Genomic DNA, 24,083 nt, shown 5'->3' with positions numbered 1-24,083 from the left:
ACAGACGAAGAACACTATAGACTGACCTGAACCAGGTCGTAGTATTGATGCACATGATAGATAGAGAGCCTTACGTACCTGTACCAGTTCGTAGTGTTCATCCACATGATAGAGAGCCTCACGTACCTGTACCAGTTCGTAGTGTTCATCCACATGATAGAGAGCCTTACGTACCTGTACCAGTTCGTAGTGTTCATCCACATGATAGAGAGCCTTACGTACCTGTACCAGTTCGTAGTATTCATCCACATGATAGAGAGCCTCACGTACCTGTGCCAGTTCGTAGTGTTCATCCACATGATAGAGAGCCTCACGTACCTGTACCAGTTCGTAGTGTTCATCCACATGATAGAGAGCCTTACGTACCTGTACCAGTTCGTAGTGTTCATCCACATGATAGAGAGCCTTACGTACCTGTACCAGTTCGTAGTGTTCATCCACATGATAGAGAGCCTTACGTACCTGTACCAGTTCGTAGTGTTCATCCACATGATAGAGAGCCTCACGTACCTGTGCCAGTTCGTAGTGTTCATCCACATGATAGAGAGCCTCACGTACCTGTACCAGTTCGTAGTGTTCATCCACATGATAGAGAGCCTTACGTACCTGTACCAGTTCGTAGTGTTCATCCACATGATAGAGAGCCTCACGTACCTGTACCAGTTCGTAGTGTTCATCCACATGATAGAGAGCCTCACGTACCTGTACCAGTTCGTAGTGTTCATCCACATGATAGAGAGCCTTACGTACCTGTACCAGTTCGTAGTGTTCATCCACATGATAGAGAGCCTTACGTACCTGTACCAGTTCGTAGTGTTCATCCACATGATAGAGAGCCTTACGTACCTGTACCGTACCAGTTCGTAGTGTTCATCCACATGATAGAGAGCCTTACGTACCTGTACCAGTTCGTAGTGTTCATCCACATGATAGAGAGCCTTACGTACCTGTACCAGTTCGTAGTGTTCATCCACATGATAGAGAGCCTTACGTACCTGTACCAGTTCGTAGTGTTCATCCACATGATAGAGAGCCTCACGTACCTGTACCAGTTCGTAGTGTTCATCCACATGATAGAGAGCCTCACGTACCTGTACCAGTTCGTAGTGTTCATCCACATGATAGAGAGCCTTACGTACCTGTACCAGTTCGTAGTGTTCATCCACATGATAGAGAGCCTTACGTACCTGTACCAGTTCGTAGTGTTCATCCACATGATAGAGAGCCTTACGTACCTGTACCAGTTCGTAGTGTTCATCCACATGATAGAGAGCCTCACGTACCTGTACCAGTTCGTAGTGTTCATCCACATGATAGAGAGCCTTACGTACCTGTACCAGTTCGTAGTGTTCATCCACATGATAGAGAGCCTTACGTACCTGTACCAGTTCGTAGTGTTCATCCACATGATAGAGAGCCTTACGTACCTGTACCAGTTCGTAGTGTTCATCCACATGATAGAGAGCCTCACGTACCTGTACCAGTTCGTAGTGTTCATCCACATGATAGAGAGCCTCACGTACCTGTACCAGTTCGTAGTGTTCATCCACATGATAGAGAGCCTTACGTACCTGTACCAGTTCGTAGTGTTCATCCACATGATAGAGAGCCTTACGTACCTGTACCAGTTCGTAGTGTTCATCCACATGATAGAGAGCCTTACGTACCTGTACCAGTTCGTAGTGTTCATCCACATGATAGAGAGCCTCACGTACCTGTACCAGTTCGTAGTGTTCATCCACATGATAGAGAGCCTCACGTACCTGTACCAGTTCGTAGTGTTCATCCACATGATAGAGAGCCTTACGTACCTGTACCAGTTCGTAGTGTTCATCCACATGATAGAGAGCCTTACGTACCTGTACCAGTTCGTAGTGTTCATCCACATGATAGAGAGCCTTACGTACCTGTACCAGTTCGTAGTGTTCATCCACATGATAGAGAGCCTCACGTACCTGTACCAGTTCGTAGTGTTCATCCACATGATAGAGAGCCTTACGTACCTGTACCAGTTCGTAGTGTTCATCCACATGATAGAGAGCCTTACGTACCTGTACCAGTTCGTAGTATTCATCCACATGATAGAGAGCCTCACGTACCTGTACCAGTTCGTAGTGTTCATCCACATGATAGAGAGCCTTACGTACCTGTACCAGTTCGTAGTATTCATCCACATGATAGAGAGCCTCACGTACCTGTACCAGTTCGTAGTGTTCATCCACATGATAGAGAGCCTCACGTACCTGTACCAGTTCGTAGTGTTCATCCACATGATAGAGAGCCTCACGTACCTGTACCAGTTCGTAGTATTCATCCACATGATAGAGAGCCTTACGTACCTGTACCAGTTCGTAGTATTCATCCACATGATAGAGAGCCTCACGTACCTGTACCAGTTCGTAGTATTCATCCACATGATAGAGAGCCTTACGTACCTGTACCAGTTCGTAGTGTTCATCCACATGATAGAGAGCCTTACGTACCTGTACCAGTTCGTAGTATTCATCCACATGATAGAGAGCCTCACGTACCTGTACCAGTTCGTAGTGTTCATCCACATGATAGAGAGCCTCACGTACCTGTACCAGTTCGTAGTATTCATCCAGCGTCATGAGACTTATGTCTCCCTGGAACAACTTGGCCAACTCGATGGGGTCAGCCTTGGTGTCCGGGTCCCAGTCCTTGTGTTCTGCATCATACATGTACGTGGCTCGGTCAACATCATACTGGTACGTGGGTCGGTCAACATCATACTGGTACGTGGCTCGGTCAACATCATACTGGTACGTGGGTCGGTCAACATCATACTGGTACGTGGGTCGGTCAACATCATACCGGTACGTGGGTCGGTCAACATCATACTGGTACGTGGGTCGGTCAACATCATACTGGTACGTGGGTCGGTCAACATCATACTGGTACGTGGGTCGGCCAACATCATACTGGTACGTGTGTCGGTCAACATCATACTGGTACGTGTGTCGGTCAACATCATACATGTACGTGGCTCGGTCACCATCATACTGGTACGTGGGTCGGTCAACATCATACTGGTACGTGGGTCGGTCAACATCATACTGGTACGTGGGTCGGTCAACATCATACATGTACGTGGCTCGGTCAACATCATACTGGTACGTGGGTCGGTCAACATCATACTGGTACTTGGGTTGGTCAACATCATACATGTACGTGGCTCGGTCAACATCATACTGTTACGTGGGTCGGTCAACATCATACTGGTACGTGGGTCGGTCAACATCATACTGGTACGTGGGTCGGTCAACATCATACTGGTACGTGGGTCGGTCAACATCAGACATGTACGTGGGTCGGTCAACATCATACCGGTACGTGGGTCGGTCAACATCATACTGGTACGTGGGTCGATCAACATCATACCGGTACGTGGGTCGGTCAACATCATAATGGTACGTGGGTCGGTCAATATCATACTGGTACGTGGGTCGGTCAACATCAGACATGTACGTGGGTCGGTCAACATCATACTTGTACGTGGCTTGGTCAACATCATACTGGTACGTGGGTCGGTCAACATCATACTGGTACGTGGGTCGGTCAACATCATACTGGTACTTGGGTCGGTCAACACATACTGGTACGTGGGTCGGTCAACATCATACTGGTACGTGGGTCGGTCAACATCATACATGTACGTGGGTCGGTCAACATCATACATGTACGTGGGTCGGTCAACATCATACATGTACGTGGGTCGGTCAACACCATACTGCCCTTACTGACCCACACCTACACTGCCCTTACTGACCCACACCTACACTGTCCTTACTGACCCACACCTACACTGCCCTTACTGACCCACACCTACACTGTCCTTACTGACCCACACCTACACTGTCCTTACTGACCCACACATACACTGCCCTTACTGACCCACACGTACACTGCCCTTACTGACCCACACTTACACTGCCCTTACTGACCCACACCTACACTGCCCTTACTGATCCACACCCACACTGTCCTTACTGACCCACACCTACACTGCCCTTACTGGCCCACACCTACACTGTCCTTACTGACCCACACGTACACTGCCCTTACTGACCCACACGTACACTGCCCTTACTGACCCACACCTACACTGTCCTTACTGACCCACACCTACAATGTCCTTAGTGACCCACACCTACACTGCCCTTACTGACCCACACCTACACTGTCCTTACTGACCCACACGTACACTGCCCTTACTGACCCACGCCTACACTGCCCTTACTGACCCACACGTACACTGTCCTTACTGACCCACACCTACACTGCCCTTACTGACCCACACCTACACTGCCCTTACTGACCCACACCTACACTGTCCTTACTGACCCACACCTACACTGTCCTTACTGACCCACACCTACACTGCTCTTACTGACCCACACCTACACTGTCCTTATTGACCCACACGTACACTGTCCTTACTGACCCACACCTACACTGCCCTTACTGACCCGCACCTACACTGCCCTTACTGACCCACACTTACACTGCCCTTATTGACCCGCACTTACACTGCCCTTACTGACCCACACCTACACTGTCCTTACTGACCCACACCTACACTGCCTTTACTGACCCACACCTACACTGTCCTTACTGACCCACACCTACATTGCCCTTACTGACCCACACCTACACTGTCCTTACTGACCCACACCTACACTGCCCTTACTGACCCACACGTACACTGCCTTTACTGCCCCACACGTACACTGCCTTTACTGACCCACACGTACACTGTCCTTACTGACCCACACCTACACTGCCCTTACTGACCCACACCTACACTGTCCTTACTGACCCACACCTACACTGTCCTTACTGACCCACACGTACACTGTCCTTACTGACCCCACACCTAGACTGCCCTTACTGACCCAAACTTACACTGTCCTTACTGACCCACACGTACACTGTCCTTACTGACCCACACCTACACTGCCCTTACTGACCCACACCTACACTGTCCTTACTGACCCACACGTACACTGCCCTTACTGACCCACACCTACACTGCCCTTACTGACCCACACCTACACTGCCCTTACTGGCCCACACCTACACTGTCCTTACTGACCCATACATACACTGTCCTTACTGACCCACACCTACACTGTCCTTACTGACCCACACGTACACTGCCCTTACTGACCCACACCTACACTGTCCTTACTGACCCACACCTACACTGCCCTTACTGACCCACACCTACACTGCCTTTACTGACCCACACCTTCACTGTCCTTACTGACCCGCACGTACACTGCCCTTACTGACCCGCACCTACACTGCCCTTACTGCCCCGCACGTACACTGCCCTTACTGACCCACACGTACACTGCCCTCACTGACCCACACGTACACTGCCCTTACTGACCCGCACGTACACTGCCCTTACTGACCCACACGTACACTGCCCTTACTGCCCCACACGTACACTGCCCTTACTGACCCACACCTACACTGCCCTTACTGACCCACACCCACACTGTCCTTACTGACCCACGCCTACACTGCCCTTACTGGCCCACACCTACACTGTCCTTACTGACCCACACGTACACTGCCCTTACTGACCCACACGTACACTGCCCTTACTGACCCACACGTACACTGCCCTTACTGCCCCACACGTACACTGCCCTTACTGACCCACACCTACACTGCCCTTACTGACCCACACCTACACTGCCCTTACTAACCCACACGTACACTGCCCTTACTGACCCACACCTACACTGTCCTTACTGACCCACACCTACACTGTCCTTACTGACCCACACCTACACTGTCCTTACTGACCCACACCTACACTGCCCTTACTGCCCGCACGTACACTGCCCTTACTGTCCCTCACGTACACTGCCCCTCATATGGCCTTTATTGCCCGTCCCTGCCCTTACTGGCCGTCACTTACCCTGCCCTTACCCTCCGTCACTTACCCATAACGTTGCCTTCCAAGAAGTCATCAGGCGTCAGTGGAGCACCAGGTATGTCCGTCTCCATCTGCAGGCAGGGAGGTTAGGTTAGGTTAGGTTAGGTTAGGTGTAACCATGTTATTCTCTTTAGTTAGGTTAGGTGTAACCATGTTATTCTCTTTAGTTAGGTTAGGTGTAACCATGTTATTCTCTTTAGTTAGGTTAGGTGTAACCATGTTATTCTCTTTAGTTAGGTTAGGTGTAACCATGTTATTCTCTTTAGTTAGGTTAGGTGTAACCATGTTATTCTCTTTAGTTAGGTTAGGTGTAACCATGTTATTCTCTTTAGTTAGGTTAGGTGTAACCATGTTATTCTCTTTAGTTAGGTTAAGTGTAACCATGTTATTCTCTTTAGTTAGGTTAGGTTAGGTGTAACCATGTTATTCTCTTTAGTTAGGTTAGGTGTAACCATGTTATTCTCTTTAGTTAGGTTAGGTGTAACCATGTTATTCTCTTTAGTTAGGTTAGATGTAACCATGTTATTCTCTTTAGTTAGGTTAGGTGTAACCATGTTATTCTCTTTAGTTAGGTTAAGTGTAACCATGTTATTCTCTTTAGTTAGGTTAGGTTAGGTGTAACCATGTTATTCTCTTTAGTTAGGTTAGGTGTAACCATGTTATTCTCTTTAGTTAGGTTAGGTGTAACCATGTTATTCTCTTTAGTTAGGTTAAGTGTAACCATGTTATTCTCTTTAGTTAGGTTAGGTTAGGTTAGGTGTAACCATGTTATTCTCTTTAGTTAGGTTAGGTGTAACCATGTTATTCTATTTAGTTAGGTTAGGTGTAACCATGTTATTCTCTTTAGTTAGGTTAGATGTAACCATGTTATTCTCTTTAGTTAGGTTAAGTGTAACCATGTTATTCTATTTAGTTAGGTTAGGTGTAACCATGTTATTCTCTTTAGTTAGGTTAGGTGTAACCATGTTATTCTCTTTAGTTAGGTTAGGTGTAACCATGTTATTCTCTTTAGTTAGGTTAGGCGTAACCATGTTATTCTCTTTAGTTAGGTTAGGTGTAACCATGTTATTCTCTTTAGTTAGGTTAGGTGTAACCATGTTATTCTATTTAGTTAGGTTAGGTGTAACCATGTTATTCTGTTTAGTTAGTTTAGGTGTAACCATGTTATGCTATTTAGTTAGGTGTAACCATGTTATTCTCTTTAGTTAGGTTAGGTGTAACCATGTTATTCTCTTTAGTTAGGTTAGGTGTAACCATGTTATTCTGTTTAGTTGGTTAGGTGTAACCATGTTATTCTCTTTAGTTAGGTTAGGTGTAACCATGTTATTCTGTTTAGTTAGGTTAGGTGTAACCATGTTATTCTCTTTAGTTAGGTTAGGTGTAACCATGTTATTCTCTTTAGTTAGGTTAGGTGTAACCATGTTATTCTATTTACTTAGGTTAGGTGTAACCATGTTATTCTATTTAGTTAGGTTAGGTGTAACCATGTTATTCTATTTAGTTAGGTTAGGTGTAACCATGTTATTCTATTTAGTTAGGTTAGGTGTAACCATGTTATTCTATTTAGTTAGGTTAGGTGTAACCATGTTATTCTATTTAGTTAGGTTAGGTGTAACCATGTTATTCTATTTAGTTAGGTTAGGTGTAACCATGTTATTCTATTTAGTTAGGTTAGGTGTAACCATGTTATTCTATTTAGTTAGGTTAGGTGTAACCATGTTATTCTATTTAGTTAGGTTAGGTGTAACCATGTTATTCTATTTAGTTAGGTTAGGTGTAACCATGTTATTCTATTTAGTTAGGTTAGGTGTAACATTATCTCGGAAAGCAAAAATGGGTATGTTTGAGGGAATAGTGGTTCCAACAATGTTGTATGGTTGCGAGGCGTGGGCTATGGATAGAGTTGTGCGCAGGAGGATGGATGTGCTGGAAATGAGATGTTTGAGGACAATGTGTGGTGTGAGGTGGTTTGATCGAGTAAGTAACGTAAGGGTAAGAGAGATGTGTGGAAATAAAAAGAGCGTGGTTGAGAGAGCAGAAGAGGGTGTCTTGAAATGGTTTGGGCACATGGAGAGAATGAGTGAGGAAAGATTGACCAAGATGATATATGTGTCAGAGGTGGAGGGAACGAGGAGAAGAGGGAGACCAAATTGGAGGTGGAAAGATGGAGTGAAAAAGATTTTGTATGATCGGGGCCTGAACATGCAGGAGGGTGAAAGGAGGGCAAGAAATAGAGTGAATTGGAGTCATGTGGTATACAGGGGTTGACGTGCTGTCAGTGGATTGAAGCAAGGCATGTGAAGCGTCTGGGGTAAACCATGGAAAGCTGTGTAGGTATGTATATTTGCGTGTGTGGACGTGTGTATGTACATGTGTATGGGGGGGGGGGGTTGGGCCATTTCTTTCGTCTGTTTCCTTGCGCTACCTCGCAAACGCGGGAGACAGCGACAAAGTAAAAAAAAAAAAAAAAAAAAAAAAAAAAAAAAAGGTGTAACCATGTTATTCTATTTAGTTAGGTTAGGTGTAACCATGTTATTCTATTTAGTTAGGTGTAACCATGTTATTCTATTTAGTTAGGTTAGGTGTAACCATGTTATTCTATTTAGTTAGGTTAGGTGTATTCATGTTATTCTATCTAGTTAGGTTAGGTGTAACCATGTTATGCTATTTAGTTAGGTTAGGTGTAACCATGTTATTCTATTTAGTTAGGTTAGGTGTAACCATGTTATTCTATTTAGTTAGGTTAGGTGTAACCATGTTATTCTATTTAGTTAGGTGTAACCATGTTATTCTATTTAGTTAGGTTAGGTGTAACCATGTTATTCTATTTAGTTAGGTTAGGTGTAACCATGTTATTCTATTTAGTTAGGTTAGGTGTAACCATGTTATGCTATTTAGGTCTTAATTGTAAGAAAGTTATTAGTTTACCTTGACCCACAGAGACGTGGGTAGTTGAAGTACACTTGGCAATCCATTGGCCAAGTTAGCTCATTAATGTCTTACTTAAACCATGGCTGTGACACAGGGCACATATGGTAATCTGACTTAAATATCATGAACCATTGAATATCATCATGAACCAACGAATATCATGAACCATTGGATATCATGAACCATCGAATATCATGGACTACTGTATATCATGAACCATTGAATGTCATCATGAAGCAATGAATATCATGAACCATTGAATATCATGAACCATTGAATATCATCATGAAGCAATGAATATCATGAACCATTGGATATCATAAACCATCGAATATCATGGACTCCTGTATATCATGAACCATTGAATGTCATCATGAACCAACGAATATCATGAACCATTGAATATCATGAACCATTGAATATCATGAACCATCGAATATCATGGACTACTGAATATCATGAACTATTGAATATCATCATGAAGCAATGAATATCATGAACCATTGAATATCATGAACCATTGAATATCATCATGAAGCAATGAATATCATGAACCATTGGATATCATAAACCATCGAATATCATGGACAACTGAATATCATGAACCATTGAATATCATGAACCATTGAATATCATGAACCATCGAATATCATGGACTACTGAATATCATGAACTATTGAATATCATCATGAAGCAATGAATATCATGAACCATTGAATATCATGAACCATTGAATGTCATCATGAACCAACGAATATCATGAACCATTGAATATCATGAACCATTGAATATCATGAACCATCGAATATCATGGACTACTGAATATCATGAACTATTGAATATCATCATGAAGCAATGAATATCATGAACCATTGGATATCATGAGCCATCGAATATCATGGACTACTGTATATCATGAACCATCGAATATCATGGACTACTGTATATCATGAACCATCGAATATCATGGACTACTGTATATCATGAACAATTGAATGTCATCATGAAGCAATGAATATCATGAACCACTGAATATCATGAACCATTGAATATCATGAACCATCGAATATCATGGACTACTGAATATCATGAACTATTGAATATCATCATGAAGCAATGAATTCATGAACCATTGAATATCATGAACCATTGAATATCATGGACTACTGAATATCATGAACTATTGAATATCATCATGAAGCAATGAATATCATGAACCATTGAATATCATGAACCATGGAATATCATGGACTACTGAATATCATGAACTATTGAATATCATCATGAAGTAATGAATATCATGAACCATTGGATATCATGAACCATCGAATATCATGGACTACTGTATATCATGAACCATTGAATGTCATCATGAAGCAATGAATATCATGAACCATTGAATATCATGAACCACTGAATATCATGAACCATCGAATATCATGGACTGCTGAATATCATGAACTATTGAATATCATCATGAAGCAATGAATATCATGAACCATTGGATATCATGAACCATCGAATATCATGGACTACTGAATATCATGAACTATTGAATATCATCATGAAGCAATGAATATCATGAACCATTGGATATCATGAACCATCGAATATCATGGACTGCTGAATATCATGAACTATTGAATATCATCATGAAGCAATGAATATCATGAACCACTGAATATCATGAACCATTGAATATCATCATGAAGCAATGAATATCATGAACCACTGAATATCATGAACCATTGAATATCATGGACTACTGAATATCATGCACTATTGAATATCATCATGAAGCAATGAATATCATGAACCATTGAATATCATGAACCATCGAATATCATGGACTACTGAATATCATGAACTATTGAATATCATCATGAAGCAATGAACATCATGAACCATTGAATATCATGAACCATTGAATATCATGAACCATTGAATGTCATCATGAAGCAATGAATATCATGAACCATTGAATATCATGAACCATTGAATATCATGATTCATCGAATATCATGGACTACTGAATATCATGAACCATTGAATATCATGAACTATTGAATATCATCATGAAGCAATGAATATCATGAACCATTGAATATCATGAACCATTGAATGTCATCATGAAACAATGAATATCATGAACCATTGAATATCATGAACCATTGAATGTCATCATGAAGCAATGAATATCATGAACCATTGAATATCATGAACCATTGAATATCATGAACCATTGAATATCATGAACTATTGAATGTCATCATGAAGCAATGAATATCATGAACCACTGAATATCATGAACCATTGAATATCATGAACCATTGAATGTCATCATGAAGCAATGAATATCATGAACCATTGAATATCATGAACCATCGAATATCATGGACTACTGAATATCATGAACTATTGAATATCATCATGAAGCAATGAATATCATGAACCATTGAATATCATGAACTATTGAATATCATGAACCATTGTATAATAACTATTATCATCATGAACCATTGTATAATAACTATTATCATCATGAACCATTGTATAATAACTATTATCATCATGAACCATTGTATAATAACTATCATCATCATGAACCATTGTATAATAACTATTATCATCATGAACCATCGTATAATAACTATTATTAAGAGTAATAATAAACATACTTATCTCCAACTATCTTTTTTTCCTTTTATTCTCTTTACGAACCCCTACAATCACACACACGCATATATATATATATATATATATATATATATATATATATATATATATATATATATATATATATATATATATATATATATATATATATTCTTTTCTTTTTCTTTCAAACTATTCGCCATTTCCCGCGTTAAGGAAGTAGCGTTAAGAGCAGAGAACTGGGCCTTTGAGGGAATATCCTCACCTGGCCCCCTTCTCTGTTCCTTCTTTTGGATAATTAAAAAAAAATTATGAGAGGGGAGGATTTCCAGCCCCCCGCTCCCTCCCCTTTTAGTTGCCTTCTACGACACGCAGGGAGTACGTGGGAAGTATTATATATATATATATATATATATATATATATATATATATATATATATATATATATATATATATATATATATATATATTCAAACTTACCTCCCAATTGACTTGACCCTCAACCCTACTGCACCTAATAACCTTGCTCTTATTCACATTTACTCTTAACTTTCTTCTTTCACACACTTTACCAAACTCAGTCACCAGCTTCTGCAGTTTCTCACATGAATCAGCCACCAGCGCTGTATCATCAGCGAGCAACAACTGACTCACTTCCCAAGCTCTCTCATCCACAATAGACTGCATACTTGCCCCTCTTTCCAAAACTCTTGCATTCACCTCCCTAACAACCCCATCCATAAACAAATTAAACAACTATGAAGACATCACACACCCCTGCCGCAAACCTACATTCACTGAGAACCAATCACTTTCCTCTCTTCCTACACGTACACATGCCTTACATCCTCAATAAAAACTTTTCACTGCTTCTAGCAACTTGCCTCCCACACCATATATTCTTAATACCTTCCACAGAGCATCTCTATCAACTCTATCATATGCCTTCTCCAGATCCATAAATGCTACATACAAATCCATTTGTTTTTCTAAGTATTTCTCACATACATTCTTCAAAGCAAACACCTGATCCACACATCCTCTACCACTTCTGAAACCACACTGCTCTTCCCCAATCTCATGCTCTGTACACGCCTTCACCCTCTCAATCAATACCCTCCCATATAATTAACCAGGAATACTCAACAAACTTATACCTCTGTAATATGAGCACTCACTCTTATCCCCTTTGCCTTTGTACAATGGCACTATGCACGCATTCCGCCAATCCTCAGGCACCTCACCATGAGTCATACATACATTAAATAACCTTACCAACCAGTCAACAATACAGTCACCCCCTTTTTTAATAAATTCCACAGGAATACCATCCAGACCCGCCGCCTTGCCGTCTTTCATCTTCCGCAAAGCTTTCACTACCTCTTCTCTGTTTGCCTAAGCTAACCTGACCCTCTCACTTCACACACCACCCTGACCAAAACATCCTATATCTGCCACTCTATCATCGAACACATTCAACAAACCCTCAGGATACTCACTCCATCTCCCTCACACTTCACCACTACTTGTTACTACCTCCTCACTTGCCCACTTCACCCATGTTCATATTTGTTCTCTTGTCTTACGCACTTTGTTTACCACCTTCCAAAACATCTTTTTATTCTCCCTAAAATTTAATGACACTCTCTGACCCCAACTCTTATTTGCCCTCTCTTTCAACCCTTGTACCTTTCTCTTAACCTCCTTAGTTGGTTGGTTCATTGGTCGGTTGGTTCACTGGTTGGTTGGTTGGTTCATTACATCACTCGGCTGGTTCATTGGTTGGTTGGTTCATTACTCGGCTGGTGCATTGGTTGGTTGGTTCATTACATTACTCGGCTGGTTCATTGGTTGGTTGGTTCATTGGTTGGTTGGTTTATTACTCGGATGGTTCATTGGTTGGTTGGTTTATTACTCGGCTGGTTCATTGGTTGGTTGGTTTATTACTCGGCTGGTTCATTGGTTGGTTGGTTCATTACTCGGTTGGTGCATTGGTTGGTTGGTTCATTACTCGGTTGGTTCATTGGTTGGTTGGTTTATTTCTCGGCTGGTTCATTAGTTGGTTGGTTCATTACTCGGCTGGTGAATTGGTTGGTTGGTTCATTACTCGGTTGGTTCATTGGTTGGTTGGTTTATTACTCGGCTGGTTCATTGGTTGGTTGGTTCGTTACTCGGCTGGTTCATTGGTTGGTTGGTTTATTACTCGGCTGGTTCATTGGTTGGTTGGTTCATTACTCGGCTGGTGCATTGGTTGGTTGGTTCATTACTCGACTGGTTCATTGGTTGGTTGGTTCATTACTCGGTTGGTTCATTGGTTGGTTGGTTTATTACTCGGCTGGTTCATTGGTTGGTTGGTTCATTACTCGGCTGGTTCATTGGTTGGTTGGTTTATTACTCGGCTGGTTCATTGGTTGGTTGGTTGGTTCATTACTTGGCTGGTGCATTGGTTGGTTGGTTCATTACATTACTCGGCTGGTTCATTGGTTGGTTGGTTTATTACTCGGTTGGTTCATTACTCGGTTGGTTCATTGGTTGGTTGGTTTATTACTCGGCTGGTTCATTGGTTGATTGGTTCCTTACTCGGTTGGTTCATTGGTTGGTTGGTTTATTACTCGGCTGGTTCATTAGTTGGTTGGTTCATTACTCGGCTGGTGCATTGGTTGGTTGGTTCATTACTCGGCTGGTTCATTGGTTGGTTGGTTCATTACTCGGTTGGATCATTGGTTGGTTGGTTTATTACTCGGCTGGTTCATTGGTTGGTTGGTTCATTACTCGGCTGGTTCATTGGTTGGTTGGTTTATTACTCGGCTGGTTCATTGGTTGGTTGGTTCATTACTCGGCTGGTGCATTGGTTGGTTGGTTCATTACTCGGCTGGTTCATTGGTTGGTTGGTTCATTACTCGGTTGGTTCATTGGTTGGTTGGTTTATTACTCGGCTGGTTCATTGGTTGGTTGGTTCATTACTCGGCTGGTTCATTGGTTGGTTGGTTTATTACTCGGCTGGTTCATTGGTTGGTTGGTTCATTACTCGGCTGGTGCATTGGTTGGTTGGTTCATTACTCGACTGGTTCATTGGTTGGTTGGTTTATTACTCGGCTGGTTCATTGGTTGGTTGAGTTATTACTCGGCTGGTTCATTGGTTGGTTAGTTCATTACTCGGCTGGTGCATTGGTTGGTTGGTTCATTACTCGGCTGGTTCATTGGTTGGTTGGTTTATTACTCGGCTGGTTCATTGGTTGGTTGGTTCATTACTCGGCTGGTGCATTGGTTGGTTGGTTCATTACTCGGCTGGTTCATTGGTTGGTTGGTTCATTACTCGGCTGGTTCATTGGTTGGTTGGTTCATTACTCGGCTGGTTCATTGGTTGGTTGGTTCATTACTCGGCTGGTCATTGGTTGGTTGGTTCATTACTCGGCTGGTTCATTGGTTGGTTGGTTCATTACTCGGCTGGTTCATTGGTTGGTTGGTTTATTACTCGGCTGGTTCATTGGTTGGTTGGTTTATTACTCGGCTGGTACATTGGTTGGTTGGTTCATTACTCGGCTGGTTCATTGGTTGATTGGTTTATTACTCGGCTGGTTCATTGGTTGGTTGGTTTATTACTCGGCTGGTTCATTGGTTGGTTGGTTCATTACTCGGCTGGTTCATTGGTTGGTTGGTTCATTACTCGGCTGGTTCATTGGTTGGTTGGTTCATTACTCGGCTGGTTCATTGGTTGGTTGGTTCATTACTCAGCTGGTTCATTGGTTGGTTGGTTCATTACTCGGCTGGTTCATTGGTTGGTTGGTTTATTACTCGGCTGGTTCATTGGTTGGTTGGTTCATTACTCGGCTAGTTCATTGGTTGGTTGGTTCATTACTCGGCTGGTTCATTGGTTGGTTGGTTCATTACTCGGCTGGTTCATTGGTTGGTTGGTTCATTACTCAGCTAGTTCATTGGTTGGTTGGTTTATTACTCGGCTGGTTCATTGGTTGGTTGGTTTATTACTCGGTTGGTTCATTGGTTGGTTGGTTCATTACTCGGCTAGTTCATTGGTTGGTTGGTTCATTACTCGGCTGGTTCATTGGTTGGTTGGTTTATTACTCGACTGGTTCATTGGTTGGTTGGTTCATTACTCGGCTGGTTCATTGGTTGGTTGGTTCATTACTCGGCTGGTTCATTGGTTGGTTGGTCGGTTAACTGGATGGTTCGTTGATTATTTGACTTGTTGTTAATCATCAGTTTGGCTGATTCCACGGCGAGAATGTCTGGTGGGTTGGTACCATTGGATCAGTCAGTAGGTGGTACTTACTGTGTCAGGGTTACCAAGAGGTAGTACTTACTGTGTCAGGGTTACCAAGAGGTGGTAATTACTGTGTCAGGGTTACCAAGAGGTGGTAATTACTGTGTCAGGGTTACCAAGAGGTGGTACTTACTGTGTCAGGGTTACCAAGAGGTAGTACTTACTGTGTCAGGGTTACCAAGAGGTGGTAATTACTGTGTCAGGGTTACCAAGAGGTGGTACTTACTGTGTCAGGGTTACCAAGAGGTAGTACTTACTGTGTCAGGGTTACCAAGAGTGGTAATTACTGTGTCAGGGTTACCAAGGGTGGTACTTACTTGGTCAGGTTCCCAAGGTAGTACTTACTGTGTCAGGGTTACCAAGAGGTGGTAATTACTGTGTCAGGGTTACCAAGAGGTGGTAATTACTGTGTCAGGGTTACCAAGAGGTGGTACTTACTGTGTCAGGGTTACCAAGAGGTGGTACTTACTGTGTCAGGGTTACCAAGAGGTGGTACTTACTGTGTCAGGGTTACCAAGAGGTGGTACTTACTATGTCAGGGTTACCAAGAGGTGGTACTTACTGTGTCAGGGTTACCAAGAGGTGGTACTTACTATGTCAGGGTTACCAAGAGGTGGTAATTACCATGTCAGGGTTACCAAGAGGTGGTACTTGCTTTGTCAGGGTTACCAAGAGGTGGTACTTACTGTGTCAGGGTTACCAAGAGGTGGTTCTTACTATGTCAGGGTTACCAAGAGGTGGTACTTACTATGTCAGGGTTACCAAGAGGTGGTAATTATTGTGTCAGTGTTACCAAGAGGTGGTACTTACTATGTCAGGGTTACCAAGAGGTGGTACTTACTATGTCAGGGTTACCAAGAGGTGGTAATTACTATGTCAGGGTTACCAAGAGGTGGTACTTACTATGTCAGGGTTACCAAGAGGTGGTACTTACTGTGTCAGGGTTACCAAGAGGTGGTACTTACTATGTCAGGGTTACCAAGAGGTGGTACTTACTATGTCAGGGTTACCAAGAGGTGGTACTTACTGTGTCAGGGTTACCAAGAGGTGGTAATTACTATGTCAGGGTTACCAAGAGGTGGTACTTACTATGTCAGGGTTAACAAGAGGTGGTACTTACTATGTCAGGGTTACCAAGAGGTGGTACTTACTATGTCAGGGTTACCAAGAGGTGGTACTTACTGTGTCAGGGTTACCAAGAGGTGGTACTTACTATGTCAGGGTTAACAAGAGGTGGTACTTACTGTGTCAGGGTTACCAAGAGGTGGTACTTACTGTGTCAGGGTTACCAAGAGGTGGTACTTACCATGTCAGGGTTACCAAGAGGTGGTACTTACTATGTCAGGGTTACCAAGAGGTGGTAATTACTATGTCAGGGTTACCAAGAGGTGGCACTTACTATGTCAGGGTTACCAAGAGGTGGTACTTACTATGTCAGGGTTACCAAGAGGTGGTACTTACTGTGTCAGGGTTACCAAGAGGTGGTACTTACTGTGTCAGGGTTACCAAGAGGTGGTACTTACTATGTCAGGGTTACCAAGAGGTGGTACTTACTATGTCAGGGTTACCAAGAGGTGGTACTTACTATGTCAGGGTTACCAAGAGGTGGTACTTACTGTGTCAGGGTTACCAAGAGGTGGTACTTACTATGTCAGGGTTACCAAGAGGTGGTAATTACCATGTCAGGGTTACCAAGAGGTGGTACTTGCTTTGTCAGGGTTACCAAGAGGTGGTACTTACTGTGTCAGGGTTACCAAGAGGTGGTACTTACTATGTCAGGGTTACCAAGAGGTGGTAATTACCATGTCAGGGTTACCAAGAGGTGGTACTTACTATGTCAGGGTTACCAAGAGGTGGTAATTACCATGTCAGGGTTACCAAGAGGTGGTACTTACTATGTCAGGGTTACCAAGAGGTGGTAATTACCATGTCAGGGTTACCAAGAGGTGGTACTTACTATGTCAGGGTTACCAAGAGGTGGTAATTACCATGTCAGGGTTACCAAGAGGTGGTACTTACTATGTCAGGGTTACCAAGAGGTGGTACTTACTATGTCAGGGTTACCAAGAGGTGGTAATTACTATGTCAGGGTTACCAAGAGGTGGTACTTACTATGTCAGGGTTACCAAGAGGTGGTACTTACTATGTCAGGGTTACCAAGAGGTACCAGAAAGTTGCTGGTGTCAAGGTGAGGTTGTGAGACTTGGGCCTCCAATACCGGATCTGAGGAACGTACGTGTACAGCAGCCCCCACAACCACCCACAACTTCATGATCATTACCACGCCCACACACGCCCACACCAGCATCTGTGGGCAGAAATGTGACAGGAAAAGATTACTACTTGATCCACACCAACACGGCCGTTCACCATGCCCACACCATTACCACGCCCACGCCATTACTACTCCCACACCACCACAAAGCCCACACCATTACCACGCCCATACTTTCACCAGGCCAACACCAACACCACACCCACACCATTACCTCGCCCACATCATTACCACGCCCACATCATCACCACGTCCACACCATCACAAAGCCCACATCACCACAATGCCCACACCATCACCACGCCCACAACACTACCACGCCCACACCATTACCACGCCCACACCATCACTACGTCCACACCACCACAAAGCCCACACCGTCACCACGCCCACACCACTACCACGCTCACACTTTCACCAAGCCTACACAATGACCACGCCCACACCACTACCACGCCCACATCATTACCACGCTCACACCCACACTATCGCCACGCCCACACCACTACCACGCCCATACCATCACCACGCGCACACCACCACAAAGCTCCCACCATTACCACGCCCTCACCACTACCACGCCCACACCATTACCACGCCCACACCATCACCATTTCCACACCACCACAAAGCCCACACCATTGCCACGTTCACACTTTCACCACGCCCACACCACTACCAGGCCCTCATCATTACCACGCCTGCACCATTACCACGCTCACACCATCACCACGCCCACACTACCACGCCCATACAACTACCACGCCCACACGATCACCACGCCCACGCCACCACAAAGCCCACACCATCACCATGCCCACACCATCACCACGCCCACACCAACACCACGCCCACACCATCACCACTCCCACACAATCACCACGCCCACACTATCGTTACCTCCACGCCATTATCACACCCGCACCAACAGCTCGCCCACACCATCGCCACTCCCACACAATCACCACGCCCGCACCGTCACCACGCCCACGCCACAATCAAGCCAAAACCAGTACCCTACCTACACCATCATCATTCCCACACATCACCACGCCTACACCATCACCAAGCCCACAACATCACCACGCCTACACCACTACCACGCCCACACCATCACCACACCCACACCATCACCAGGTATAGCAGGATAGTGACACCAACTTCAGCAGGATAGTGACACCAGCTACAGCAGGATAGTGACACCGGATACAGCAAGATAGTGACACCAACTACAGCAGGATAGTAACACCAGCTGCATTAGGATAGTGACACCAGCTACAGCAGGACGGTGACCCCCAGCTACAGCAGGATAATGACACCAGCTATAGCAAGATAGTGACCCCAGCTACAGCATTTTAGTGACACCAACTACAGCAGGATAGTGACCCCAGCTACAGCATGATATTGACCAGCTACGGCAGGATAGTGACACCAACTTCAGCAGGATAGTGACCAGCAACAGAGGGATAGTGACACCAGCTACAGCAGGATAGTGACGCCAACTACGGCAGGATAGTGACTCCAGCTACAGCATGATAGTGATCCTAACTACAGCAGGATAGTGGCACTATCTACAGCAGGATAGTGACCCCAGCAACAGCAGGCTAGTGGCACCAGCTACAGCAGGATAGTGACCCCAGCTACAGAAAGATATTTACATCATCTACAGCAGGATAGTGACCAGCAATAGAGGGATAGTGACACCAGCTACAGCAGGATAGTGACCCCAGCTACAGAAAGATATTTACATCATCTACAGCAGGATAGTGACCAGCAACAGAGGGATAGTGACACCAACTACAGCAGGATAGTGACCCTAGCTACAGCAGGATAGTGGCACTAGCTACAGCAGGATAGTGACCCCAGCAACAGCAGGCTAGTAGCACCAGCTACAGCAGGATAGTGACCCCAGCTACAGCAAGATATTGACACCATCTACAGCAGGATAGTGGCCAGCAACAGAGGGATAGTGACACCAGCTACAGCAGTTTAGTGACACCAACTACAGCAGGATAGTGACCCCAGCTACAGCATGATATTGACCAGCTACGGCAGGATAGTGACACCAACTTCAGCAGGATAGTGACCAGCAACAGAGGGATAGTGACACCAGCTACAGCAGTTTAGTGACACCAACTACAGCAGGATAGTGACCCCAGCTACAGCATGATATTGACCAGCTACGGCAGGATAGTGACACCAACTTCAGCAGGATAGGGACCAGCAACAGAGGGATAGTGACACCAGCTACAGCAGGATAGTGACGCCAACTACGGCAGGATAGTGACTCCAGCTACAGCATGATAGTGATCCTAACTACAGCAGGATAGTGGCACTATCTACAGCAGGATAGTGACCCCAGCAACAGCAGGCTAGTGGCACCAGCTACAGCAGGATAGTGACCCCAGCTACAGAAAGATATTTACATCATCTACAGCAGGATAGTGACCAGCAACAGAGGGATAGTGACACCAGCTACAGCAGGATAGTGACCCCAGCTACAGAAAGATATTTACATCATCTACAGCAGGATAGTGACCAGCAACAGAGGGATAGTGACACCAACTACAGCAGGATAGTGACCCTAGCTACAGCAGGATAGTGGCACTAGCTACAGCAGGATAGTGACCCCAGCAACAGCAGGCTAGTGGCACCAGCTACAGCAGGATAGTGACCCCAGCTACAGCAAGATATTGACACCATCTACAGCAGGATAGTGGCCAGCAACAGAGGGATAGTGACACCAGCTACAGCAGTTTAGTGACACCAACTACAGCAGGATAGTGACCCCAGCTACAGCATGATATTGACCAGCTACGGCAGGATAGTGACACCAACTTCAGCAGGATAGTGACCAGCAACAGAGGGATAGTGACACCAGCTACAGCAGGATAGTGACGCCAACTACGGCAGGATAGTGACTCCAGCTACAGCATGATAGTGATCCTAACTACAGCAGGATAGTGGCACTATCTACAGCAGGATAGTGACCCCAGCAACAGCAGGATAGTGGCACCAGCTACAGCAGGATAGTGACCCCAGCTACAGAAAGATATTTACATCATCTACAGCAGGATAGTGGCCAGCAACAGAGGGATAGTGACACCAGCTACAGCAGTTTAGTGACACCAACTACAGCAGGATAGTGACCCCAGCTACAGCATGATATTGACCAGCTACGGCAGGATAGTGACACCAACTTCAGCAGGATAGGGACCAGCAACAGAGGGATAGTGACACCAGCTACAGCAGGATAGTGACGCCAACTACGGCAGGATAGTGACCAGCTACAGCATGATAGTGATCCTAACTACAGCAGATAGTGGCACTATCTACAGCAGGATAGTGACCCCAGCAACAGCAGGCTAGTGGCACCAGCTACAGCAGGATAGTGACCCCAGCTACAGAAAGATATTTACATCATCTACAGCAGGATAGTGACCAGCAACAGAGGGATAGTGACACCAGCTACAGCAGGATAGTGACCCCAGCTACAGAAAGATATTTACATCATCTACAGCAGGATAGTGACCAGCAACAGAGGGATAGTGACACCAACTACAGCAGGATAGTGACCCTAGCTACAGCAGGATAGTGGCACTAGCTACAGCAGGATAGTGACCCCAGCAACAGCAGGCTAGTGGCACCAGCTACAGCAGGATAGTGACCCCAGCTACAGCAAGATATTGACACCATCTACAGCAGGATAGTGGCCAGCAACAGAGGGATAGTGACACCAGCTACAGCAGTTTAGTGACACCAACTACAGCAGGATAGTGACATCAGCTACAGCATGATATTGACCAGCTACGGCAGGATAGTGACACCAACTTCAGCAGGATAGTGACCAGCAACAGAGGGATAGTGACACCAGCTACAGCAGGATAGTGACGCCAACTACGGCAGGATAGTGACTCCAGCTACAGCATGATAGTGATCCTAACTACAGCAGGATAGTGACCCCAGCAACAGCAGGATAGTGGCACCAGCTACAGCAAGATAGTGACCCCAGCTACAGAAAGATATTTACATCATCTACAGCAGGATAGTGACCAGCAACAGAGGGATAGTGACACCAGCTACAGCAGGATAGTGACCCCAGCTACAGAAAGATATTTACATCATCTACAGCAGGATAGTGACCAGCAACAGAGGGATAGTGACACCAACTACAGCAGGATAGTGACCCTAGCTACAGCAGGATAGTGGCACTAGCTACAGCAGGATAGTGACCCCAGCAACAGCAGGCTAGTGGCACCAGCTACAGCAGGATAGTGACCCCAGCTACAGCAAGATATTGACACTATCTACAGCAGGATAGTGGCCAGCAACAGAGGGATAGTGACACCAGCTACAGCAGGATAGTGACACCAGCTACAGCAGGATAGTGACACCAACTACAGCAGGATAGTGACCCCAACTACAGCAGGATAGTGACACCAGCTACAGCAGGATAGTGACACCAGCTACAGCAGGAAGTGACACCAGCTTCAGCAGGATGGTGTCATCAGCTACAGCAGGATAGTGGCACCAGCTGCAGGATAGTGACACCAACTACACCAGGATAGTGACCCTATATACAGCGGAATAGTGACTCCAGCTACTACAGAAGATTAGTGACCCTACTTACAGCAGGTACAGCTAGGGTCGTGACACCAGCTATAGCAGGATAGTGGCACCAGCTACAGCAGGACAGTGACCCTAGCTGCAGCAGGACAGTGACCCTAGCTACAGCATGATAGTGACACCATCTACAGCTGGATAGTGACATCAGCTACAACAGGATAGTGACACCAGCTACAGCAGGATGGTGATCCCAGCTACAGCATGATAGTGAAACCAGCCACAACAGGATAGTGGTTCTAGCTATAGCAGGATCTTGACCCCAGCTACAGCTCTGAGACACTACAGCTTTGGGTCACTCCAGCTCTGACACATTCCGGCTCTGAGAAACTCCAGCTCTGAGACATTTCATTTCTGAGACACTCCAGCTCTGAGTCACTCCAGCTCTGAGTTACTACAACTCTGTGACACTCCAGCTCTGAGTCACTTCAGCTCCGAGACACTGCAGCTCTGAGTCACTCCATCTTTAAGTCACTCCAACTTTGACACATTCCAGCTCTGAGAAACTCCAGCTGTGAGTCACTCTAGCTCTGAGAAACTCCAGCTGTGTCACTTCAGCTCTGGTTCGCTCCAGCTGTGAGTCACTACAACTGAGACACTCCAGCTCTGATTTACTCCAGCTGAGTCACTCCAGTTCTGAGATTCATCAATTCTAAGGCATTCTAACTCTGGTAGATATGACGACTTACCTCCACCCCGGGGTACTTCTGGTAGATGTGCTGTCTTACCTCCACCCCGGGGGACCTGTGGTAGATGCTAAATGTAGAATAGATACCTTATTGTGTATTATAGGTGAAACAGGCGCCTTGACTGTGTTGAAGCCCCGGGGGATGTGTGTGTGTGCACCATGCAGTGGCCGGGCCGGGCTTGGTGTGTGGGGACCCAAGCCTCACCCCGTCCATTATGTAGCCACCATCTACCCACATGATAAGGGCAACACACCTCCACATACAAGCACCACAACCAAGTAGGTGTGTCTTGCCCACAGGCCACAACATACGTCATCCTTCACCATTATACAACAAGTCAACCATCAAACTACTTAAACCACAACTTTACAACCATCAAACCTGAAACCATATTTCAGGTTGTTATAATGAGAACCAGACCGTCTCCACTTCCGGGAAGGTACCGTAATGACTGGTAAATAACTTACCACCTGCTCCACCATAACTAATCCACACCTGCTCCACCATAACTAATCCACACCTGCTCCACCATGACTGATCCACACCTGCTTCATCATGACTGATCCACACCTGCTTCACCATGACTGATCCACACCCGCTTCATCATGACTGATCCACACCTGCTCCACCATAACTAATCCACACCTGCTCCAC

The 24,083-nt window shown here is 45.0% G+C and overlaps 1 protein-coding gene across 1 annotated transcript in view; it reads right to left on the bottom strand.

The window, feature by feature from the left end:
• LOC139765441 (hatching enzyme 1.2-like) overlaps positions 1 to 23,867 on the bottom strand; it is a 58,695-nt gene extending 34,828 nt beyond the window's left edge. Inside the window, exons 1-4 of the mRNA XM_071692812.1 lie at positions 23,516 to 23,867; positions 17,986 to 18,150; positions 5,982 to 6,045; positions 2,580 to 2,689 (exon numbers count right to left, since the gene is read on the bottom strand). Of these exons, the coding sequence (XP_071548913.1) occupies positions 2,580 to 2,689; positions 5,982 to 6,045; positions 17,986 to 18,150 (339 nt within the window). The 5' untranslated portion in view covers positions 23,516 to 23,867. The remainder of the gene's footprint in view (positions 1 to 2,579; positions 2,690 to 5,981; positions 6,046 to 17,985; positions 18,151 to 23,515) is intronic.
• Between the last annotated feature and the right edge of the window lie 216 nt (positions 23,868 to 24,083).

This window comes from Panulirus ornatus, chromosome 55, assembly GCF_036320965.1.
Source record: "Panulirus ornatus isolate Po-2019 chromosome 55, ASM3632096v1, whole genome shotgun sequence".
NCBI lineage: Eukaryota > Metazoa > Arthropoda > Malacostraca > Decapoda > Palinuridae > Panulirus > Panulirus ornatus.
This window is presented reverse-complemented; position numbering and strand designations above follow the sequence as displayed.